The sequence below is a fragment of the Epinephelus fuscoguttatus genome, linkage group LG6 (genome assembly GCF_011397635.1).
Source record: "Epinephelus fuscoguttatus linkage group LG6, E.fuscoguttatus.final_Chr_v1".
In the NCBI taxonomy this organism is placed as follows: Eukaryota; Metazoa; Chordata; class Actinopteri; order Perciformes; family Serranidae; genus Epinephelus; species Epinephelus fuscoguttatus.
In genome coordinates this window covers 25,775,766-25,795,344 of record NC_064757.1, presented here as the reverse complement: position 1 = coordinate 25,795,344, position 19,579 = coordinate 25,775,766, and the positions used below count along the sequence as shown (strand labels likewise).

At 42.0% G+C, this 19,579-nt stretch overlaps 1 protein-coding gene across 3 annotated transcripts in view; it reads left to right on the top strand.

Annotated features, from left to right (window-relative positions):
* The first annotated feature begins 1,340 nt into the window (after positions 1–1,340).
* Positions 1,341–19,579, top strand: part of ntrk2a (neurotrophic tyrosine kinase, receptor, type 2a) — a 133,740-nt gene continuing 115,501 nt past the window's right edge. Inside the window, exons 1-5 of one of the 3 annotated variants that reach the window (XM_049577857.1) lie at positions 1,341–2,592; positions 6,457–6,531; positions 10,915–10,986; positions 11,452–11,520; positions 14,794–14,942. In XM_049577857.1, the coding sequence (XP_049433814.1) occupies positions 2,336–2,592; positions 6,457–6,531; positions 10,915–10,986; positions 11,452–11,520; positions 14,794–14,942 (622 nt within the window). In that variant the 5' untranslated portion in view covers positions 1,341–2,335. The remainder of the gene's footprint in view (positions 2,593–6,456; positions 6,532–10,914; positions 10,987–11,451; positions 11,521–14,793; positions 14,943–19,579) is intronic. The other 2 variants (XM_049577858.1, XM_049577859.1) reach the window with 2 other exon arrangements.

The following is a 19,579-nucleotide window of genomic DNA, read 5'->3' as shown; positions in this document are numbered from 1 at the left end:
CGTCCAGATGTTGTTAATTAAAACTCCAGATATGCATGGCAATTAACAAAAGCCTTTAGTTGATACATCAGGAAAAAATAAAACCATAAGACTTTGTTCCTTTTATCAGTGAGGACACCTTTAACATATTTGAATCTCATCAGCAGCAGCGCTCATTGTATGCATGCACAAAATAAATAAGTGGAAAGTGGTGATTTGTGTTTTGCAGTCAGCATGTCAAACATGCTCCACAGTTTCCACACTAAGCTAAATATGTTTGGCATACTATAATATACCCAGAGTACTGGACAAATACATTCTGACTGATGCTTTGTCTGTGGATGACAGATGGTTCAAGGGGGTGACTGCATGTTCAAAATGTCAAAGACTTTTAACACGGGCCACAACCTCTGTCAAATTTCAAAAGGAACAGCGAGTAATTGGAATATTCTGTTTGTAAGACAATGTTTTAATTGGTACGCCTACACTGCTCTGTGCAGAACGTGTACACCCTGATTTCTGAGGCAGGCATCCACCAGATTGGTTAAGACACCGGCATGGCTCCATAATTACACTCCTCTATTCAGCAGCACTGCCTGTGCGTCAGCACAAACGTCATATAGAGCTGGGGACAGGACATTGGAGAGGAGAGGAGAGGAGAGGAGAGGAGAGGAGAGGAGAGGAGAGGAGAGGAGAGGACTCCTCACAGCTGGGGTGTGTTGGGGCTGCTGCTGCTCACAGGCAGATGTGCTGTCATTCTGTCTCTCACATACAAGGTGAAAGACTGAGGAGAAGAGTCTCTGTTCTTCAAAGACCGTGCAACATAAAAAGGCAGATCAGCTCCTGTGTTATGCATCCAGCAGCAGGAGATCTATAGCAGCGGAGTGACTGGCATGCAGCCGTATAGCTTCCACTCTGAGATGACAGATTATTGATTCAGGTCTGGTTTGGCTGGGAGCCCCATATGATTATGAAAAATGGTCTAATGATTTAATAAGGTGACGCTTGGTCTAGTACACGCCAGCTAAAGACTTGATGATTGGTGATTGCTCCCTCTTTCTCTCCTGGTCTCTCACTCTCTCTTCTGTGACGTCTCAGAAATTACATCCACCTCTCCTCCTGGTGTCTACAGTGGAAGCACCAATAAGCTCAGCTGGCATTAAAATAGACCTGCAGGACAATTATAGGCTGTTTCTTTCCTGTTCCCAAGTACAAGAGTGTGAGTGCAGTTCTCGAGTGACTACCTAGATTCAAAGCAAGCCCTCCTTCAGACAGCTTTGTTTCTCACTGATTAACTGTATACAGGTCTACTTATCAAACACCCAGCATAACAACCAGATGATAATGATGATTATAAGTACAGCGACGGTGATGGTGAGAATGATTATGACAATTAGAGCCTGTAAATTGATGGCTCCTTATATCTCATTTAGGCACATAATCTGAAGACAGCTAGTAGATAAATTAAATCACCTCTTCAGCTGAAACCTTTCCCACCCTCCTCTTTCTCCAGCTCTCTTCCTAGCTGTCAGACAAGGACTCTCACACCTCGTTCACAACTCAAGGCAAGGCCGGTGAAGCCTGTCACAGCCCTGGAACTTTAACCCCTGATGGACCAAATGTCAAAACAGATGCGCAAGGCTGCTTATTAACCATGAAGTCAGAGTGCGCCCTGCTGAGGTGCCCTTGAGCAAGAGGCTCACCCTGCTGTGCACCTGACCCTTCCCCCAAGAACACGCAGGGCATGGAGCATCTCCCTAAAGGGGATCAATGAGGTATCACATTATAGCCTACATGATCTGCTTAGATGCTGAGATCTCCCTGTTGTGCGTTCATCTCTGCGCGGGAGCAGCGGAACAGCTCCCATCCTGACTGACATTTGCTCTGTAGCCTATCCACCCACCAACCCACCCAACCACCACCACCACCACCACCACCAGTCTCTCTGACGAGAATCATCCACACAGAGAACATTGTGTGGAGCAGGCTCCGGTCGGTGCGTGTCAGCTGAGCAGCTGAGAGGAAGAGGGAGGGTGAGACAGAGAGAGAGGGAGAGATCCTCCTTGGCACACACCCGTCAGTGTGGCAGTGTGATTGTGACTGACTGGGCTGACAGACGGGAGATTCTGGAGGAAACACGCAGGACAGGGACGACACACTCTCCGGGTTTCTCCTCTCTGTCACCGTTGCCACGGCAGATGGTTTTCTAGCTGCGCCGCCTGTATCCACCTCAGCATCGGATTTTGCTTCATTTTGTTTTTCCTCCTTGATTGGCTGAAGCGGGGCTGAACCCAGCCAACCTGGGCCGGGCTGTGGGGCTGTTCAGCGAGCCTTATAGCTGAAGTTGGCACCCGAGATGAGCGCCTGGAGACCCGGGAGCGCGGCTCTCTCCTCGCCGGGGAGAGCGTCTGGGTCGTGGCGGTGCTGGTGGTGGTGGTGGGTTGTGTTGATCGGGGTGGCAGTGGGCTCTAGAGACCCGTGGATGTCCGCGGAGGCATGCCCGCCGTCTTGCTCTTGCAGCAGCACCAGGATATCCTGCGTGGACCCGGAGCGGGGTATCAATGCTTTCCCCGTCCTGCAGAGCGAGGCGGAGATGGAGAACATCACCGACATGTGAGTGTCTCTCAGAAGCGTCACAGTTACAGACAGGGATTCAAATCATATTTATTCTGCTTTTATGAGAGTGCCTGTATTTTCCAACACTTTCCAAATAAAGGAATGTCATCCTTTACCCCTCCTCTGCCAGTTGTGTCTGGAGCTGACAGACAGTCCGCAAGGAAACAGCCACAGATTTGATTTTTAATCTTAATCCCATTCACGAATTTAAAGCAAATTCACAGATTTTATAGATGCAATTGAAGCCTAATTAATTTATTCGGCACTGCTCGGCTCAGACGCGCATCATGTGTAACCTACATTGCATAACAGACTCATTGCCATCATGGGGCACATCAGTCTTTCAACAGCAGCGTGGAAACAGCCCATTTAGAAAGAAAGCAGCTGAGGCTGATGGACTTTATTCTATTAGACAAAGCCCAGTCTGTGTGCGGGCGCGAGCGTGTGCCCCAGTGCGTGTTTATGTGTGTGCATGTGTGTGTGTGGACCGAGACGCGCACAGCAGACACCACTGTCCAAATATTAGTACAGACACTTCCCAAGATGGCTTATATGAGGGTATTTAAATGAACCACAGAAGCGCAGAAAAATCGATTTTCAATAGAAAAAAGCAGCATTTTTCCAGCCAGAGTCAACATGTGAAGACTCCCTCTCCAGGAGGATGGCTGGTTATTCATCACCAAATCTGTGCGCATCTCTGAAATGTAGGCTACTGTACCCCCATTTTCATAAAACGTCATGTGGCCTAGAAATAAACTGTGACACGTCTGAGCGTTTTATATCTGAGAGCAATTAAAAAAGAGGGAGATTTTAATATTGAATTGCTGCAATATCTTTCCTGGCAAAGACAGACGGCCTTGTTGATAATGACTTGTCAGAGATGAACTTGGGAGAAGCCTTGGACGCGGTTTAAATGAGCCAGCAGTCTGGTGAAAAGCATTCACTGAGTGCTTGGCTAATGTAAACAGACAAATTACTACTGATGACCGTGCGACGGCTAATTCCAAAAACGACCTTGCCAAAATATAAAAAACACAACCGGAGAGATAGGTTATCGTGTCCCCTGTCAGTGTTAATTGGTCAGACATCCAGTTTTTATGACACCTGCAAACACAATTTGACAGAGTATAATGGGGCTTTCAATGTCAGTGTGGAATCCTAAATGGGCATAAGAGCAGTTTGTGTTCATGTGTCATCTCTGCCTTATGTATGGATGTGTTCAGTGTAAAATCTCAGCCAAATAAATTATATTTTGTCCCCATCTGCTTTGAGAATATCCTCCAGTGCTCTAACTTAAGGAGGTGGGTGCACTAAATGACTGACAGGTAACCTCATATTGATAATGTGGGGGATTTTTGGGAGTGTTGGCTCTTTAAAAAATACTAACACGTGGAATACAACACAGAAAATTGTTTTATAGTTAATGTAGCCTTTAATAAAAATGAAAAGACAACATTTAAACTATAAAAAATATCTACTTTTTATTTGCAATGCTGACATTATTGCCCACAGGCAATCACAGTAGATGCATGCTCTTATTATGTGGTAGTGGCAGTGCTATTATTAATATCATTGTTAAGCAGTTTTACTTGAAGTGGAGCACAGTCAGCTTTTGACTTTATAGGCGATTTACAAACAGGTGTAGACTTTTGGTTGAGGACAATATTTACAACATGTGCATTTGTCTACCCTAAAAAACACATTAGAGTAGCAGAGGACTTTTATTTTGATGCAGGGGACGCCCACTAGCTCACCTGGTAGAGCAGGAGCCCCATGCACAAAGACTGTGTCCTTGCCACAGCGGCTGTGAGTTCAATTCCGACCAATGTCTCTTTGCTGCATGTCATTCCCCTTCTTTCACTCCCCCCTTTCATGCTATAGCTGCCCTGTCAAATAAAGGCAATAAAGCCATCAAAAGTATCTTAAAAATACATAAATTGATGCAGGCAAGGCACAAATAGGTGCATAAAAATTCAGTGGAATAGAGGAAGTGTTTGATGCTTCCATTTTTGAACAGACAAGCCCCTGTTTGATTCTGCTGATGATGAATGCCGGTGAATTATTGCAGCTTACAAATTAGATTTTTACCCTAAAAGATTTGGTCATAATTGAATTTTAGTTATTGTCAGGCAATTTGATGCTTTAGTGAACGTAATCGTATGAAACGGTGGGTTGCAGATGCAGCTTTTCAAAGAATGGGTTTCATTTATCGGTGTGTAAACGCCTGTCAATCTGGGTCAGCTTCTGTAATTACTGAAAGGCACATATCAAACATTATTACTCTTTTTTTCTACTGTATTTTGTTCAGGCTTTATTTGATCGTGATGGCAGGGAGCTGACAGGAAATTAGGGGAGAGAGGAGAGGTGATATGCAACAAAAGCCCTCTGCCTGCCAGACTCAAAGCAGGGATGTTGCAATTATTGCTATTGTGTGGTGTGGCACTGCATCTCAGACCCCCCACAGGCCACCAGGACGCCTCTATGAAATATTTTTGAGGGTTAGATGGTAAATGGACCTGCACTTGTATAGCGCCTTTAGAGTTTTCCGATCACTCTGAGCGCTCTTACTCTACAGAGTCACATTCACCCATTCACACACACATTTACACACCAGGCTACCATGCAAGGTGCGACCCGCTACTCCATTTAGGAACATTCACATGCACTTACACAACCAGTGGGAGAAATTTGGGGGTCAGTATCTTGCTCAAGGACACTTCCACATGTAAGCCAGTGATCAAACGATCTTTCAATTATCTTTGGATCCACTCTACTTCCTGAACCACAGCCACCCTGTTGTTGTCTTTTCAATCCTGCCTGATAAATCTTTTGACGACTTTTGAGACTTGAGAAGTCAAATACAGCGTACCATGTTGTATTCGATATTTGGAGCAATGTAATGATCAATCAACAGGTCTAATTAGAGATGGGGTTTTTTTGTTCCCAGTCGAACACTGTGTCCATAGATACCACACTTAAAGGTTTTTTTAACTTGCCTGTTTTATTGACTAGTTGGCACCTGATCAGATGTAGCACGCCTAATCTTGTTGTATATTCTTTGCACAATGACTCTGTTGTTGCTCCCACCCCCTGGAACTCCCTAAATACATCAGAGACGCCCCCTCACTCTCCACCTTTAAGAAATCCCTCAAACCCCACCTCCTCAAATTTGCCTACGACCTCTAAAAAACTGTCTTCTTCCTCTCCCTCTCTGCATTGTTTCCCGTCTTATAGTTTATTTCAGTTTTGTTGTTCTTGCTCTCTGTAAAGCGTCTTTGAGTATCCAGAAAAGCGCTTTATAAATCCAATGTATTATTATTAATAAAGGCTTTCTATTCTGTTTTATTCTATTCTTTAATGACCTTGTGATTTTGCCAATCAATACGTGAACAATAAGTCCGAGGGGTTTCTTTCTGCTGTGCCTGTTACAGCATGTTCCACCTGTAGGTGAGATTGTTCCGGTTTTGTGTATCTCTGAACGTCCCCAGACATCTGATCCCAAGGCTGAGATATTTAGAAATGAACACACACTGTTTCCGAACCTGCTCGCAAAGTTTCACTCAAGTTGCCCACTATCATCTCCCGTTGGCCCTTTACCAGGTCAAGAGCTTTGCTCCAGTGCAGCTGAGGAAAACAGGAGAGAGCGGTGCCTGTTTCTCTACTCTTACAAACCACCAGCTCCCCAACCCCCACCTCCATGTGCCATTTATCAGCTGCATTCCTTCAGGAGTTCATTTTTAAATCTTGAACCCTAATTATATGTGCTTATTATGTCCCTTTGTCTTGTTGAAATGCTTCTGTTTATGCTTCCTTCCGTTAACAAATGAGCCTCCTGACACACTCACTTATATCCCCTGACAGCTACATCGCTAACCAGAGCAGTTTCTCCTCCATCAACGACAAAGACCTGCACTACTACAAGAATCTCAGGAACCTGTAAGTTTTTATCGCTTATATCATCAAGGCAAACACTTAGTCCCAGGGCAAACATTCAGAGTTAGTGTCAATACATAAATTTGCGAATAAATGATAACACGGTGTTTTTATGTTTGATATTTTTATGTTCTGTGGCTGTTAACTACATCACATATTGTGTTAAAGAAACAGTTCACCCTAACATCAAAAATGTGGATTTTCCCTCTAACATGTGGTGCTATTTATCAGTCTAGATTGTTTTGGTGTGAGCTGCTGAGTGTTGGAGACGTGTCGTAGAGATGTCTGCCTTCTCTCGAAAATAATGGAACTTGATGGCACTCAGGCTGTGGTGCTCAAAGCGCCAAAAAATACATGTGAAAAACTCAATAGCAATGTCTCTTTCCAGAAATCACGACCTGTTTTCTCAAGATAATCCACAAGGGGTGTTGTTGTGACCAGTTTCATGTAGGAACTATTGTCTTTCTACTGTAAAACACCCGCCAACCAAATCAGCGTGCAGAAGGAAGTGTGCATCTACTCATCGGTAAAAGGCTCGTGCTCGTGACAGCACAAGATGTGAACATTAATGGTGTCCTCCTTGGCTGAGCTGTAACGTTAGCTAGCTCAGTCGTGCTAGGTGAGCTAGCAGTAGATGCACTCTTCCTTCTGTGCAGTGAAACAGTTGCAGTTGATAGAAAGAAAATAGTTCCTACATGTATATTTATATATTTATTTTTTGGCAATTTGAGCCAAGTTCCATCCAGTTCCACTTTCTCAAGAAGGCAGACATCTCTACGGCTGATATCTTAAACACTTGGCAACTCACACCAAAACAGTCTAGATTGATAAATAGCACTACAGGTAAGAGGAAAAATATGTATTGTTGAAATATTCCTGTTGTATGCAATCTTACGGCTCAAATATAAGCAGCATTTTACAGCAGAGAGAAGAATAATTTTGCTACATTTTAATGACATTTCAACAGTATTTCTATACATGTTTTGCTTGTTAAAATATGAGAAATATTGATTTGTTTTGCCTTTATTCATAATTCTCCTTCTCCAATATATTATCCTGTTGCTTTAATAACCCTGCTGTGTTCATCGCAGGGTGTTCTGCAGTTACTGTGTTTTGCTATGCATCTGTGTCTCATTTTGTTTCCTCTACCGAGCAGCACTTTCTTGCAACATAATAATCTGTTAAGTGGACACTACCTAATTTCCCAGCCAATATCCCATTTGGTAGACAGATTACTACAAAGCACGCCGAACACCGCAAGTGTATATGTTCTTAATTGTGGTCAGACCCAGTGGGAACGAAACAAGTGCTGTGTCTGAGCCACGATCATATAGATAACTGTCTCACATGTCTGACACACAATTACACTCTTTCTTGATACTAATGTGATAATGCTGCTTCACAGTTCAGGTATTTTTACAGTAATTGTTTTGTTAAGCATCGTGTTTTATAAATAGTGAAGGGGAATCTGTGCTCAGTCATGTCAGATGAGATGAGATGAATCAGTCACAGAACATCTGTTAGACCAACTTTTCATATCAGATAATGATGTCTTACTGCCTCACCTCAGCCAATGATGGGCACACACTCTCTGCACCTGGTTTTAATAGTGCTGAGTAATGCACACTATGCAGGAATATTAAAGGCATCAGACTCTTAAAACTGTTACATAAAGAGTCTTTTTATTGAGACATCTGTTAAATTCACAAATGTGCATGCGATGGCATTGCACCGTGGCAGACTTGTGAAAAAGCCAGAACAATGGCTCGCTAGAAAGATCTTTAATTAGGGAATTTTGCATTGACACTTCTGGATTAGAGAGCTGAAATTTTTATTTTGTATGATCGACTGAATTTTTACTTTTTACAGTGAAGTATTCATGATGCTTAGCACAGATTATTCCTGATGCACAAGCAAAGGTGGTCTGTTGATGTTTATACAACCTAAATTTAGCATAACAGTTACGTTAGAGGTACACGTGGAGGGGGGGACTGGCCATCTGGCATACTGGGCACTTTCCTGGTGGGCCAATGTCCCTTCTTTTGTTGTTGTTGTTGTCTGACCGGCCCATGAAACAGCTAGATCAGCTTGTTATTTTTTTTCCTTACTTGACACTAAGATGGCCCAATAACATCTTCAAACTCCCCTATGGCTCAGTGTCTTAAAGGGACAGTTTAGTTTTTTTAAGATGAGGTTGTATGGGTTACTATATCCCTAGAAAATATATTAAATACAGTAAATGTCAGTCTGTACACCCCAGTTTGGAGAGGCAGGCTAGAGTCCAGCATGGAAGCTAAACAACATACTGCTGTGGAGCAGTCTGTTTAGTCAGTTTAGCCATCTAAAAAAAACAGTCCCATTTAAAAAAAAATAATCAATCTCTACATTGAGAGTATTTTCACTTCTTTACCTTCATGTCAGACAGTGATTTCCACCGTGAAAATTAAGCCATTGCACAATCTCTTCAAAGCCAGACTACATTGAGAAAAACAGTGATTTAACATCGCTGAACAACGTTACCCCTGGTCAACTACTGCCTTGAACAGTTACTTTGTTTGTGTTATTGTGTGACTTTGGTGGTTGAAAAGATCAGTTCAGATTAACCAAAGTCACACAATACTACAAACTAACTAACTGATTGAAGCAGCAGTAGACAAGCAGCTCCTGTGTTCAGCATGCTAAAATTGCCATTTTTCTCAATGGAGTCTGGTGGCTTTGATAAAAGCATAGATGGGGAACTTAAGCCGTAATTGGTTTCCCTGTCACAACATTCTGCCTGACATCAAGGTAAAGTGGTGAAAAAACCCTCAATATAGTATACACTTAAACTGATATTGACTATTTTAGGTGGCTAAAATATGTTTTGTTGCTGATCCTCATCCACAGCAGTACACTGCTTAGCTTCTGTGTCGGACTCCCATCTGCTTCCCCAAACAAAGGTCATGCTGACGTACATCTACTGTATGTAATATACAGACTATGGATGAGTGTCCCATACAGCCCCACTTCAAAAAATCAAAACTATCCCTTTGATTAAACAGCGCATTTACCAAATTCATAGGACAAAACCCGGCTCTCCGGGTAGCAGCACACTTGCTGTGTCTCTCCTTTTCTTCTCTCGCCGTGGTCAACTCGTTCTTATTCCCAGGTTGTAAAATACTGACACTCTGTCATGCCCTTCAGCATTTCATAGCAATGCACAGGGCACCCTTTAGCGTATGTACGTGATGCACAGCTAAAACACATTGTAACAAGTGGTTAGTGCTGTGAAACGGTCACGGTTAGGTTAAACTACTTTTTTAGATTTACAAACAAGATCATGTCTTGGAATTTGTACGTTTGTTATGTAACATGACATAAATACATTATGTGAGTGTCGTTAGTGCACGATGAACATGGATAAATTCTGTCAACAACACTGACTTTTGTTTCCACACCCAACACAAACAAAAGTTAGTCAGTCTGAATGTGTGATCATATTGTAACATAGCAGCAAATCAAAATAAATGCAGCTCTGTGTGTGCAAGGGGTGTCATGGTCAGCGTCGAGTGACAGAGTTTCCACCATGAACTGATGGCACCAACTGGTACATAAAATTGTATCAGAATGCAGGGACATGTTTGACAAACTTTCAAAGGGGACAATCTCCAGACCCCTGCTTAATACACTGAAAAACACCCACACCCCTGTACAATATATAACTCACATTTGTGTTAACCTACATTTTTACAATCGATGGTGATGGGTTCAGTCTGGACCAAAATGCCGGGCCGATTTTTTGTTCTGGTCCACCCCTGAGGGTGCATTACCATTAGCTAAAGAAACAGGCATGTTTATCGATCTCTCTAAAGAGAAAATACTTTGTTTGTCACGTGAGATATGTTAATGTCTGACAAATATTACCACTGCAACAGTATTTTGGTGTCGTACAATCACAGTTATATACAGAGGATGTATTTATCTTCGGATTGATGTCGGCATCATTTGTTTGAACATCATCTTAACGGCAAACCACATAAGCTGATAATTGTTTTCTTTCGCTGTGAACAAAAACCTGGCTGTATCTCTTTCACAGTTCTAACCACACACCATCGACCTACACTGATATAATGATGCTAATATCTCACAATGTAGGTATTCAGATGCTTCATGTAGGATTAGTGATATTTTGGGTGCCAGGTGGTGATTTTCTGGTGTGTATCCTCATCTATCATGACCTATTGGAAACTGCAACCAAATGTATTTTCTCTTTATGGAGCTGTTTAGGAACCTGAATTCAAGTTTTTGCTGCTGCTGATGCTGCAGTTGCTGTTGACAATTTGTAATAGTTTTGTTCATGACGACTACGACAATGACACTGCTGTTTTTTTTTGTTGTGTGTGTCAGAACGGTGACCAACAGCAGGCTAACATATGTATCGAAGCTGGCCTTTCAAAACAACCTCAAGCTACAGTACCTGTAAGTTCATGCTTTCAAATCCCTGCTTTCTACTGACATGGCTGCTACAGTGCAGATTTATTTATCACCTTTGGCGAGTAATTTGACAAAACTGTTACAAATATATTATCTGCTAAAATGAATAGCTATGTTTTGATAATTTATTGTATTATTTACTGCTAAAACTGTTGAACAGGAAATGTTTACCATGACATAAAGAAGATTTATTTGTAACATTACCAAGAAAAAAATAACCAGAAAATTAAAAAAAAAAATCCTGTGACCGTGTGAAGTTCAGACTGAACAGGATTTATGAATAATCAACCTAATAAATTTTAAAATGTAGCACTTACTTTTAATGGTAGAAATAATTCAGGTTTACTGGTGCATGTAAAAATGTGCCGCAAGTGTCTGTAACACCGACCCAATATCATGTTGAGATTTACAAATGCAATCTCACTCTCTGATGTTCGACTTAATTTCCAGGAATCTGAAAGATAACAACCTGTCATCGCTGTCCTGGAGGATATTCAAACACCTCAACATCTCTTATCTGTGAGTTCACTGCAGCCTCCTCTATCAGTCTGTCCATCTCCGTGTCTGTCTGTCTGTCTGTCTGTCTGTTCCTGGCTCTCTCTCTCTGGTGTACCTCCCAGTTATCACCACAGTCTGTAGATAAACATATTCCTATAGCAGCTGTGATGTCACATATAGATTTCTGATGTGACGTTTTGCAGTTTGGCGCTGGGTTTACTGCTGCCTGCAATCTTGATTTCCTAGAGCAAGAACATTATTATTATTTTAATTCAGATTCAGGCAACAGAGTGGAGACTCAGATTAGCTGAAGTCGGCAAGCAGCATTAAGGGTGTGATTAATGTGTGATTGGCAGTGACACCTGTTAATGATGGCTAGCATGCTCCCCCTAAACATACCCTTTATTTAGACTCCCATTATTAATTAATATTTCTTGTAATAAAGTAGTTATTTTCATATTGTTCTGAGAGATATTGAGTAACTAATATTATGTGGAAAAATGTATATACTATAAATTAAAGCAATTTAAAATAAAGCGAGAAATTGGCCATTTGTACCAATAGTTTAATAAAATTCAATAGATTATTTTTTCATTCACACAGTGTCAGACCAAGGCCCAGTGAATTAATAACATTGGACTCAAAACCAGCCACAACTCAGCCCTGAGCAGAGTGACCGTCTGCTATTGACCAATCAACAGACTGCAGTGTTCACAGCTCCACCTTTTAGTACCAGATCTGTGTGCTAGGTACCCCAACAGAGGGGGGACCAAAAATGGGGATGGTACAAAACAGTTCTATTGGTACCATCCACAACTTTTCACAGTGGAAACTAGGGGTGTAACGGTACACAAAAATCTCGGTTCGGTACGTACCTCGGTACACAAGTCACGGTTCGTTTTTTTTCGGTACAGTAATGAAAAAAATAGACAACTAACTTAAACAACTTAAATATCTTTTACTTATTGGTAACCTTATTAAAATGTACCACCACAATTTCCACACAATTTTTGAATGAAACAAATATATATAAAATCCTGCTTTTTCACACTGTTTGAATGAAAAATATAAATATACATTTCTGCTTTAACAGTTTTACTCAATTAAAATAAAAAGTATAGTGCAGCTGGTCAGCTTTAAAGCCTGCTCAGATTCAGTTTTACTAGGAACTTACTTAGCTTTCCCACTTTGTTAAAGTGCAGTAAACAAAACATGCTTATATCTAAAGTGCAGCTTAAACAATTTTACTCAACTCCAATGGCATTGGTTATTTCTTTAGCGTGATGGTCAGGGAAACGCTCTTTCTTTTTAAACGACGACGATATCGTAGTTTGCACCAGATTGCTTTTTCTAGTCGTGCCGGTTAACGTTCAAACTCGGGTGGTGTCGCTTTAGATGCGTTAGCATGTTAGACGTGTTTCCAAGTACATACCCGACCACTGTTCTGCAGTGTCGGCACACTGCTTTTGTCTTGTCCACTTGTTTATTTCAATCTTTGTATTTTACCCTGAAACCAAAGTGTTCCCAAACGGAGGACTTAAGGTTTGCGGGTGGGTCTTCAGGTTCGTCAGGCTTGCCATGTTGTCGAGAATGTGCTGCACAAAGTGAAAGCAGCGATTTATGGGACTCGGTCCGTCACTCAATTATGTCCGTCGGGGAACTAGATATTTTAAATGGTTCGACTCGCAAAAACGGAATTAAAATAAAACAAAATAAAATAAAATAATATCCTGCGTCCAATAATTCGGTACAGGGTCGTGCCAAACCGTAAGTCGCGTACCGAACGGTTCGACACAAATACATGTACCGTTACGGCCCTAGTGGAAACAGAAAAAAAGTGTACAGAACTGACCTGAATCGTACTGCTTGGTGGAAACGGGGCTAAAATTAACCTAAAAAATCCAATAAAGTTACTATTTTACAGAGATTATGTCCTGGACCATTTCTTGGTCAAGAGTAGTCACTTTCTGGAGTCTCAGCTGGCTATACCTCACAACCTCACAGTGGCAACAAATTCCAGACAGTTACTAGCTACTGCAGACCAATCTATGAGCTCATGTTTTATTCAGACAGACTTCCAGCTGACCCAAGTTGAGTTAGACCAGTCACAACTGTTTATTCAATATGGCCTTTGTGCCTTACACAAATTACATGCATAAACCTGGCTTAGTAAAGAGGACCCATGTTGGCAAATTTGCATTTCCTTGGATAACAAAGGCATGACCTGCCCTACTCTGACTTACTCTGCCATTCTTACCCCAACACTAACCAATCTCACTCCTCTTGCGTAAACCCAACCAACCCAACCAATGAAGGCAATGAATACCAGCCAATCTCAGGAACAGTTGGGTGCATCTCCTAGGAAATGCAAAGTCGTGAGCCGTTAAGGCATTGTCAGAAAAAAAACAAAATGGAATCAGCAGATGTGGAACTTCCTGTTTAAGAACTACATTCAAGTTCCAATGGCAAAATGGCAGCACTTGTTCACAGATGCATTAATACTACACCATCACAGCTCATCTCTGCACGCTGTAGTCTGTTTACAATCGTCTGTCTCTTAGCATGTCATTGCTCTGATATCCAGAGACATTTTAGTGTATGGGCGTTAATACCCTTCTTTGGAAATCGGGAAATAAACTGAAAGGGTACCAGACCAGCTCGCATTTGCGTATTGGTCTGGCGAAGTCAGGCTAACTCCCGGTCAATAAGTCCAACACATAGCAACACATCAACTTGTTGTTTTTATACTTTGATCTTTGTATGGATAACACAAACAAGATATGATGTGTTATTAGTGGGCTTTAGAGGTCCTGGTGTGTGTCCTTGTGTTGGTGCTGTGATTGGCGAGTACTAGACATGTGGAGGTCGGAGGCGTTAGGGCAAAGAGGTCATGGTCAGGACTAGTACTGGCAAATCACAGCCCAGTAGGGATCCATACAGTAGGCTCCAGAATTATGCAGTGCTGGTATGTGTATTTTGTCACCCTTTTGTCACCAGAGCCAACTGTTTCCATCTCTAATCTTTATGCAAAGCTGAGCTAACATGCTGCTGGCAGTAGCTTCTTATTTAACAGACATGAATTGTATCAGTCTAAATCCTCTAACTCTCAGGAAGAAACCAATAAGCATATTTTACAAAATGTTGAATGGTGTCTTGAAAGCACTTTCACAATAGCTCAATTCAGCTATTGAGCAGCTATTGCTTTGTCCATTCAAATTTAAAGTTACTATCTAGCTCTACTACTCACAGTTCTTGACTTTGTGTGTGTGTGTGTGTGTGTGTGTGTGTGTGTAGGATCCTGACAGGGAACCCTCTGCACTGCTCCTGTGAGAACATGTGGATCAAGCTGTGGTTAGGAGAGGAGGCAGACACTCAGGAGCTGCGCTGCATCGAGGATGGAGGAGCACGCAAGCTGCTGTCCAGACTGACACTGCCTAACTGTGGTGAGGACACACACACACACACACACACACACACACACACACACACACACACACACACACACACACACACACACACACACACACACACAGGGTAACAAGCTGGAAAAGATATTCACAAGCTGAAGCAGATGCAAAGTGTTGAAACACCTGGAGGAAAACAGTAATCCTAATAGTTTCCTCTACAAAGGTTTTCTGTAATCTTTGTTTTGACTGTGAGCTCTCATATGTGTTGCATGCGACACATATGATTTTATGTAAGCGTGCATGTGTGTGTGTGTTTGCATAAATGTGTAAGTGCGAGACATAACTTGTTATTGCAAGACAAGTGTGCTAAGTGTTTTGTCTGTTCTCTCGGGAGGTGTGTAGGATGAACAACTGGAGAAGGTGAAGTTCGCTGTTAAAACCTCTGAGAATAACAGTACATAGAATAAAACTCATGCAAGCTACAACCACTGCAGCAATCTGCACTAGAAACCAGACTGTGTGTGTGTGACAGGCTGGTGTGTGTGTGTGTGTGTGCACACACTGTATTTCACTTAGGCAGGACTGCTTAGCCTGTACATTGTAATTTCTCTTGACACCGTGCAGTGCGGAAAGCTACAATGTCTTACACTTGACCAAGCAGACAAATGACCAAATGAATACATGCATGAACACTCAGCTTTTATAGAGGGTATAAAATGCAGTTTTCTTCTCTGCAGGGTGTCATTAGAAGGCCACCAACTCTAAACAAGCTGACGCTATCTCTGCGCTTTCTCATTTGATGCATAGATTATCTGCCAGATGGAGGACGGAGAAATGTGACCTACAGAGTGGTGTTTGTGTGTGAGAGGTTATGTCATCTTATAGACTGGTTATAGTCAACCAAGACATTTGCTCGCAGGTGTAGAAAGGTCACTGTGCAGGACATTATAGAAGCAGAGAGACATCACACTGAGAGGGACTGTCTGTGTGGATCAACACACAGATGACATCATTGAGTTTCAAAAGATGCTGAGTGGGGGAAATTCCCCACATGCATCACAATAAAATGAAGTGTTATAAAGACCATCTGCACTATGTCCTATGGCACCAGTGACCTGCTGTCACGCAGCAGATTTCATTTCCTTTTTCTCTGAATCATCATGTTTTGGTCGTCGAGGAAGAAATTCTTTCTGGAGTTATGGAAAGCTGCACTCCGCTGCAGCGGCAATAATCGCAGTTTTATGACCAATAAACGGCATTTTCCACAAATTTAATTGTGAAAACTTAATGAGAACTTTTTGCATCTTTGTTTAAGTTGCAAAGGAACAATATTTAGTTTCCCCATAAGGAATAATGTGTCTACAAACCAGCGCAACACAAGTGTGATGTCAAGCTAACCAGCAAGCTTGCTTTCACTCCCAGACAGACTTCCACAGACCACAAACCTTTTATGTACTTGCATACGGGAGCGTTTATCAAGCTTAAATATATAAATGTCAGCAGCTAATTGAGGCTTTATTCTTTCCTTCTTCATAGTTATTCATAAATGTCTCTAGTTTGGACTCTGTTCTTTTCATAAACAGGGTGAGATTACAGCCTGACCTGCCTGTTCACACTCAGCCTGGATTTGTTGCTTTTTATTAGCACAAATCTGGCTAAAAGTGACATTTGGTAATGATTTAGAGCTTGAGCTTGACCCAGGCGAACAAATGAAACACAGACAGCCCCAGCCTTTGGGGCAATAAGTCCAGTCACATCCAGTTTGTTTTTGTAAAGTGAGAAGATAAAGGGATCTTCATGTCTGATTTGAATTTATAAAACACACAATAACAGCAGTCAGAAAAGCTTTATAGGCCTCTATTGAAACATAATCAAATTTGCTCTCCAATCAGCCAGAACATGAATCTAAAAGTATTTTTGCCATCTGGTCCAAAATAGCTCAGGGCAGTCGGGACACAAACAATAAGTTAGCATGCAGGAAGCTAACAATGTCATTGATAACTCCTATTGATCCGTCCCCTCTGCCTCCCTTCCATTAGCGGAGGTTATTTTTGGCATTAGCACAGTTACAGCAGGGCCCCTGGAGAGGTAGGCAGGGGACCCCCTGGCAGTGTGACATATGAGGAGGAGGACATGGTGGAGCAGGGGTGCCAAATAATGCCCCAGGGCTAACAGTGATACACCAAAAGTCCAAACTGCTGGCCTTTTGTGCTCTCTGTCATTTTCTCTCTCGCTATCTTTTGCCTCCCCCTCTCTCAGTCTGTCTCTCCTCCTCTTTATTACTCATTTTCCATCTCTGTGTCTGCTCCTATGCACGACTGTCTGTTCTTCTGTCCGTCTGAGCATTTCTGAGTGACATATGAGGAAGGCACAAAGCAGAGGAAGTGCCCAACGATGCCCTCAGGCTGACACTGATCTCTCAGGCCACCCGCATATGTCTCTTGGTCTGTTTCTCTCTGTGGACTGTTTACTGCTGGAGCGCCTCTCGAAAAGGCTGGCAAACACAGGCTGCTCCCACTGCTGACCTATACTAAACTTCACTTTAAAAGAAAGGCTTCTCTGATGTTACTGCAGTCCAGCAGTGTCACTAAGCAAAAATGTTGCGTCTTAAACAGCTGAAGGTTTTAAAGCTCTCAGTTATTTGTTAATAGAATGATTAAAACAATACAAAAAACCCATAAACTCCCCACTCTTGAATTCCCTTTAATAAGTCTTTCTTAAGTTGTAAGATCACTTCAGGGTAATGCTCGTTAGTGTGAAAATTAAGACATTGAAGCTTTTTTTACCATCACACTCGTGGCTAAAATCTGCTTTTCGCTAAACGACCCAAATGTTAATAATCGAAACCAGCTGTCCCGAGCAAAGGTGCCTTTTCCCCATGTGCCGTGGCGCTGACAGCAGATGGATTACCAGACCTCTGCTGGTCACATCACAACGCTGGTGCCCCTCTGTCTTCATCAGTCTGTTTGTCTGTCTGTCAATTTGTTTGGCTGGAGTGACTGTCTATCAGGTTTTATTTCCCTTTGTCATCCCACTTTCTGTCTTTCTATTGATTATTTTTCAAGCATTATTTCCTCTGCTCTTTTTATGCCTTCGCTAACTTCCTTCTCCTCGGCTCACTGTACGTCTGAACGGACTGTACAGCAGTAATACTCAACTCACCCGCTGACTGTTTTCCAAATCCATAATAAAAATGAATTGATTTACTCTCTGATTTTTTTTGTACTTTGAATGTCAATAAGGTGCCAGAGTGCATGAAAATGTAGGGTTGTACAGATTTGATGGCTGCACTTCGGTATCGACCGTCGTTTGCATTGTTGACTGCCATCAGCCTATCAGCAAATTAGATGACATTACTAATAGCATGTTTGGGAAGAACATCTTTCAGGGGACGCCGTTAAGGCTCATTTATGCTCAACGTTAAATACGGATCCGGATACGGACGGAGCCTTCTGTCCGTGCTTGGCGTTCATTTCTTCCGTATTTCTGCACGTTTCCATAAAGCTTATGGATACGGGCCAAATGAAGCAGTACCACCGGGAACCGTGGGGGCAGTGATGCTGTCACTACCCAATACGTAGCTCTACTGAGACACAAAGAAGAAATAACAATTCAATTTCTTTCATCGGCAGTACTAGAGAAAATAATTCTCCGTCCTCCAGTTGCGATGTATTTACAGGCCTCACCGACCACCGCCTCCTACAGCGCTGCCTCTGTTTTTGTCTTTTATGCAAGAGGTACATTATCAATATCTCCTTCACAGTTGCCATGTTTGTTTTTGAGGTTGTTGTTGTCATAAACTTTTGACGCTGGGCTGCCTCCTGGTGGATATATTGGTTAACATCCATGCCAACGTAAAGGGTGCATGGAAGTATGTGGGCAGTGATGGTAACATCGTTTGAAACGGACGTATACATTTTCGTACGTAAAGGGAGCATAAATGAGCCCTTAGGATGAAGGGATGCAGTAAACTCATTATCAACAGGTCAGGGGATGCACCCTATTGTTTCCCCGATAATGCTACATTATGACCAACAAATCTGTGTCGGGAGGAGAGCTAGTTAACGTTAGCTGTTAGCAGTTGGTAACGGGAAATAACTGCTTGCATTCTGATGCATTCAAGCTCTCTTCAGTAAAAAGGAGTATTAACCAAAGGTAAATTATTATGTTATACTGATGTGGTCAAATCTTGTAAAATGTAGCTTTTGGTGAGAAATTTTGTTGATGTTTTAACAGCAATCTAAAATAGATATTAGAGAGGGAATCATGATATATTATATACAGGAAAAAGGTTGATGTTTTTCATGTTAAAGATGATATTAAAGGGTGTTTCATAATTTTGTATGATTATCTTTGAATCAGCACAAATTCAATCAAGAGTTAAATGACTAAAACAGTTCAGTTATTTTTTTCATAATGAAGATTTCTTTCTTTCCCTGGCACAAAAGGGGGAATAAATGATAAAAAAAACCAAAACAAACGTCAAGAAAAGTATCCGTATCGGCCATTGGCCATCAGCCATGGTCCATCGGCCGAAAAGAGATTTCAAACATCAGCCAAGAATTTCACACTTGGTGCATCCCTATAAAAAAAGCATCAAAAAGAGCTTCTTAATCAAAACAAAAGTGCCAGTGGAGGATCCTTGGATGCCCCCACTGACAGAGGACCAGGTT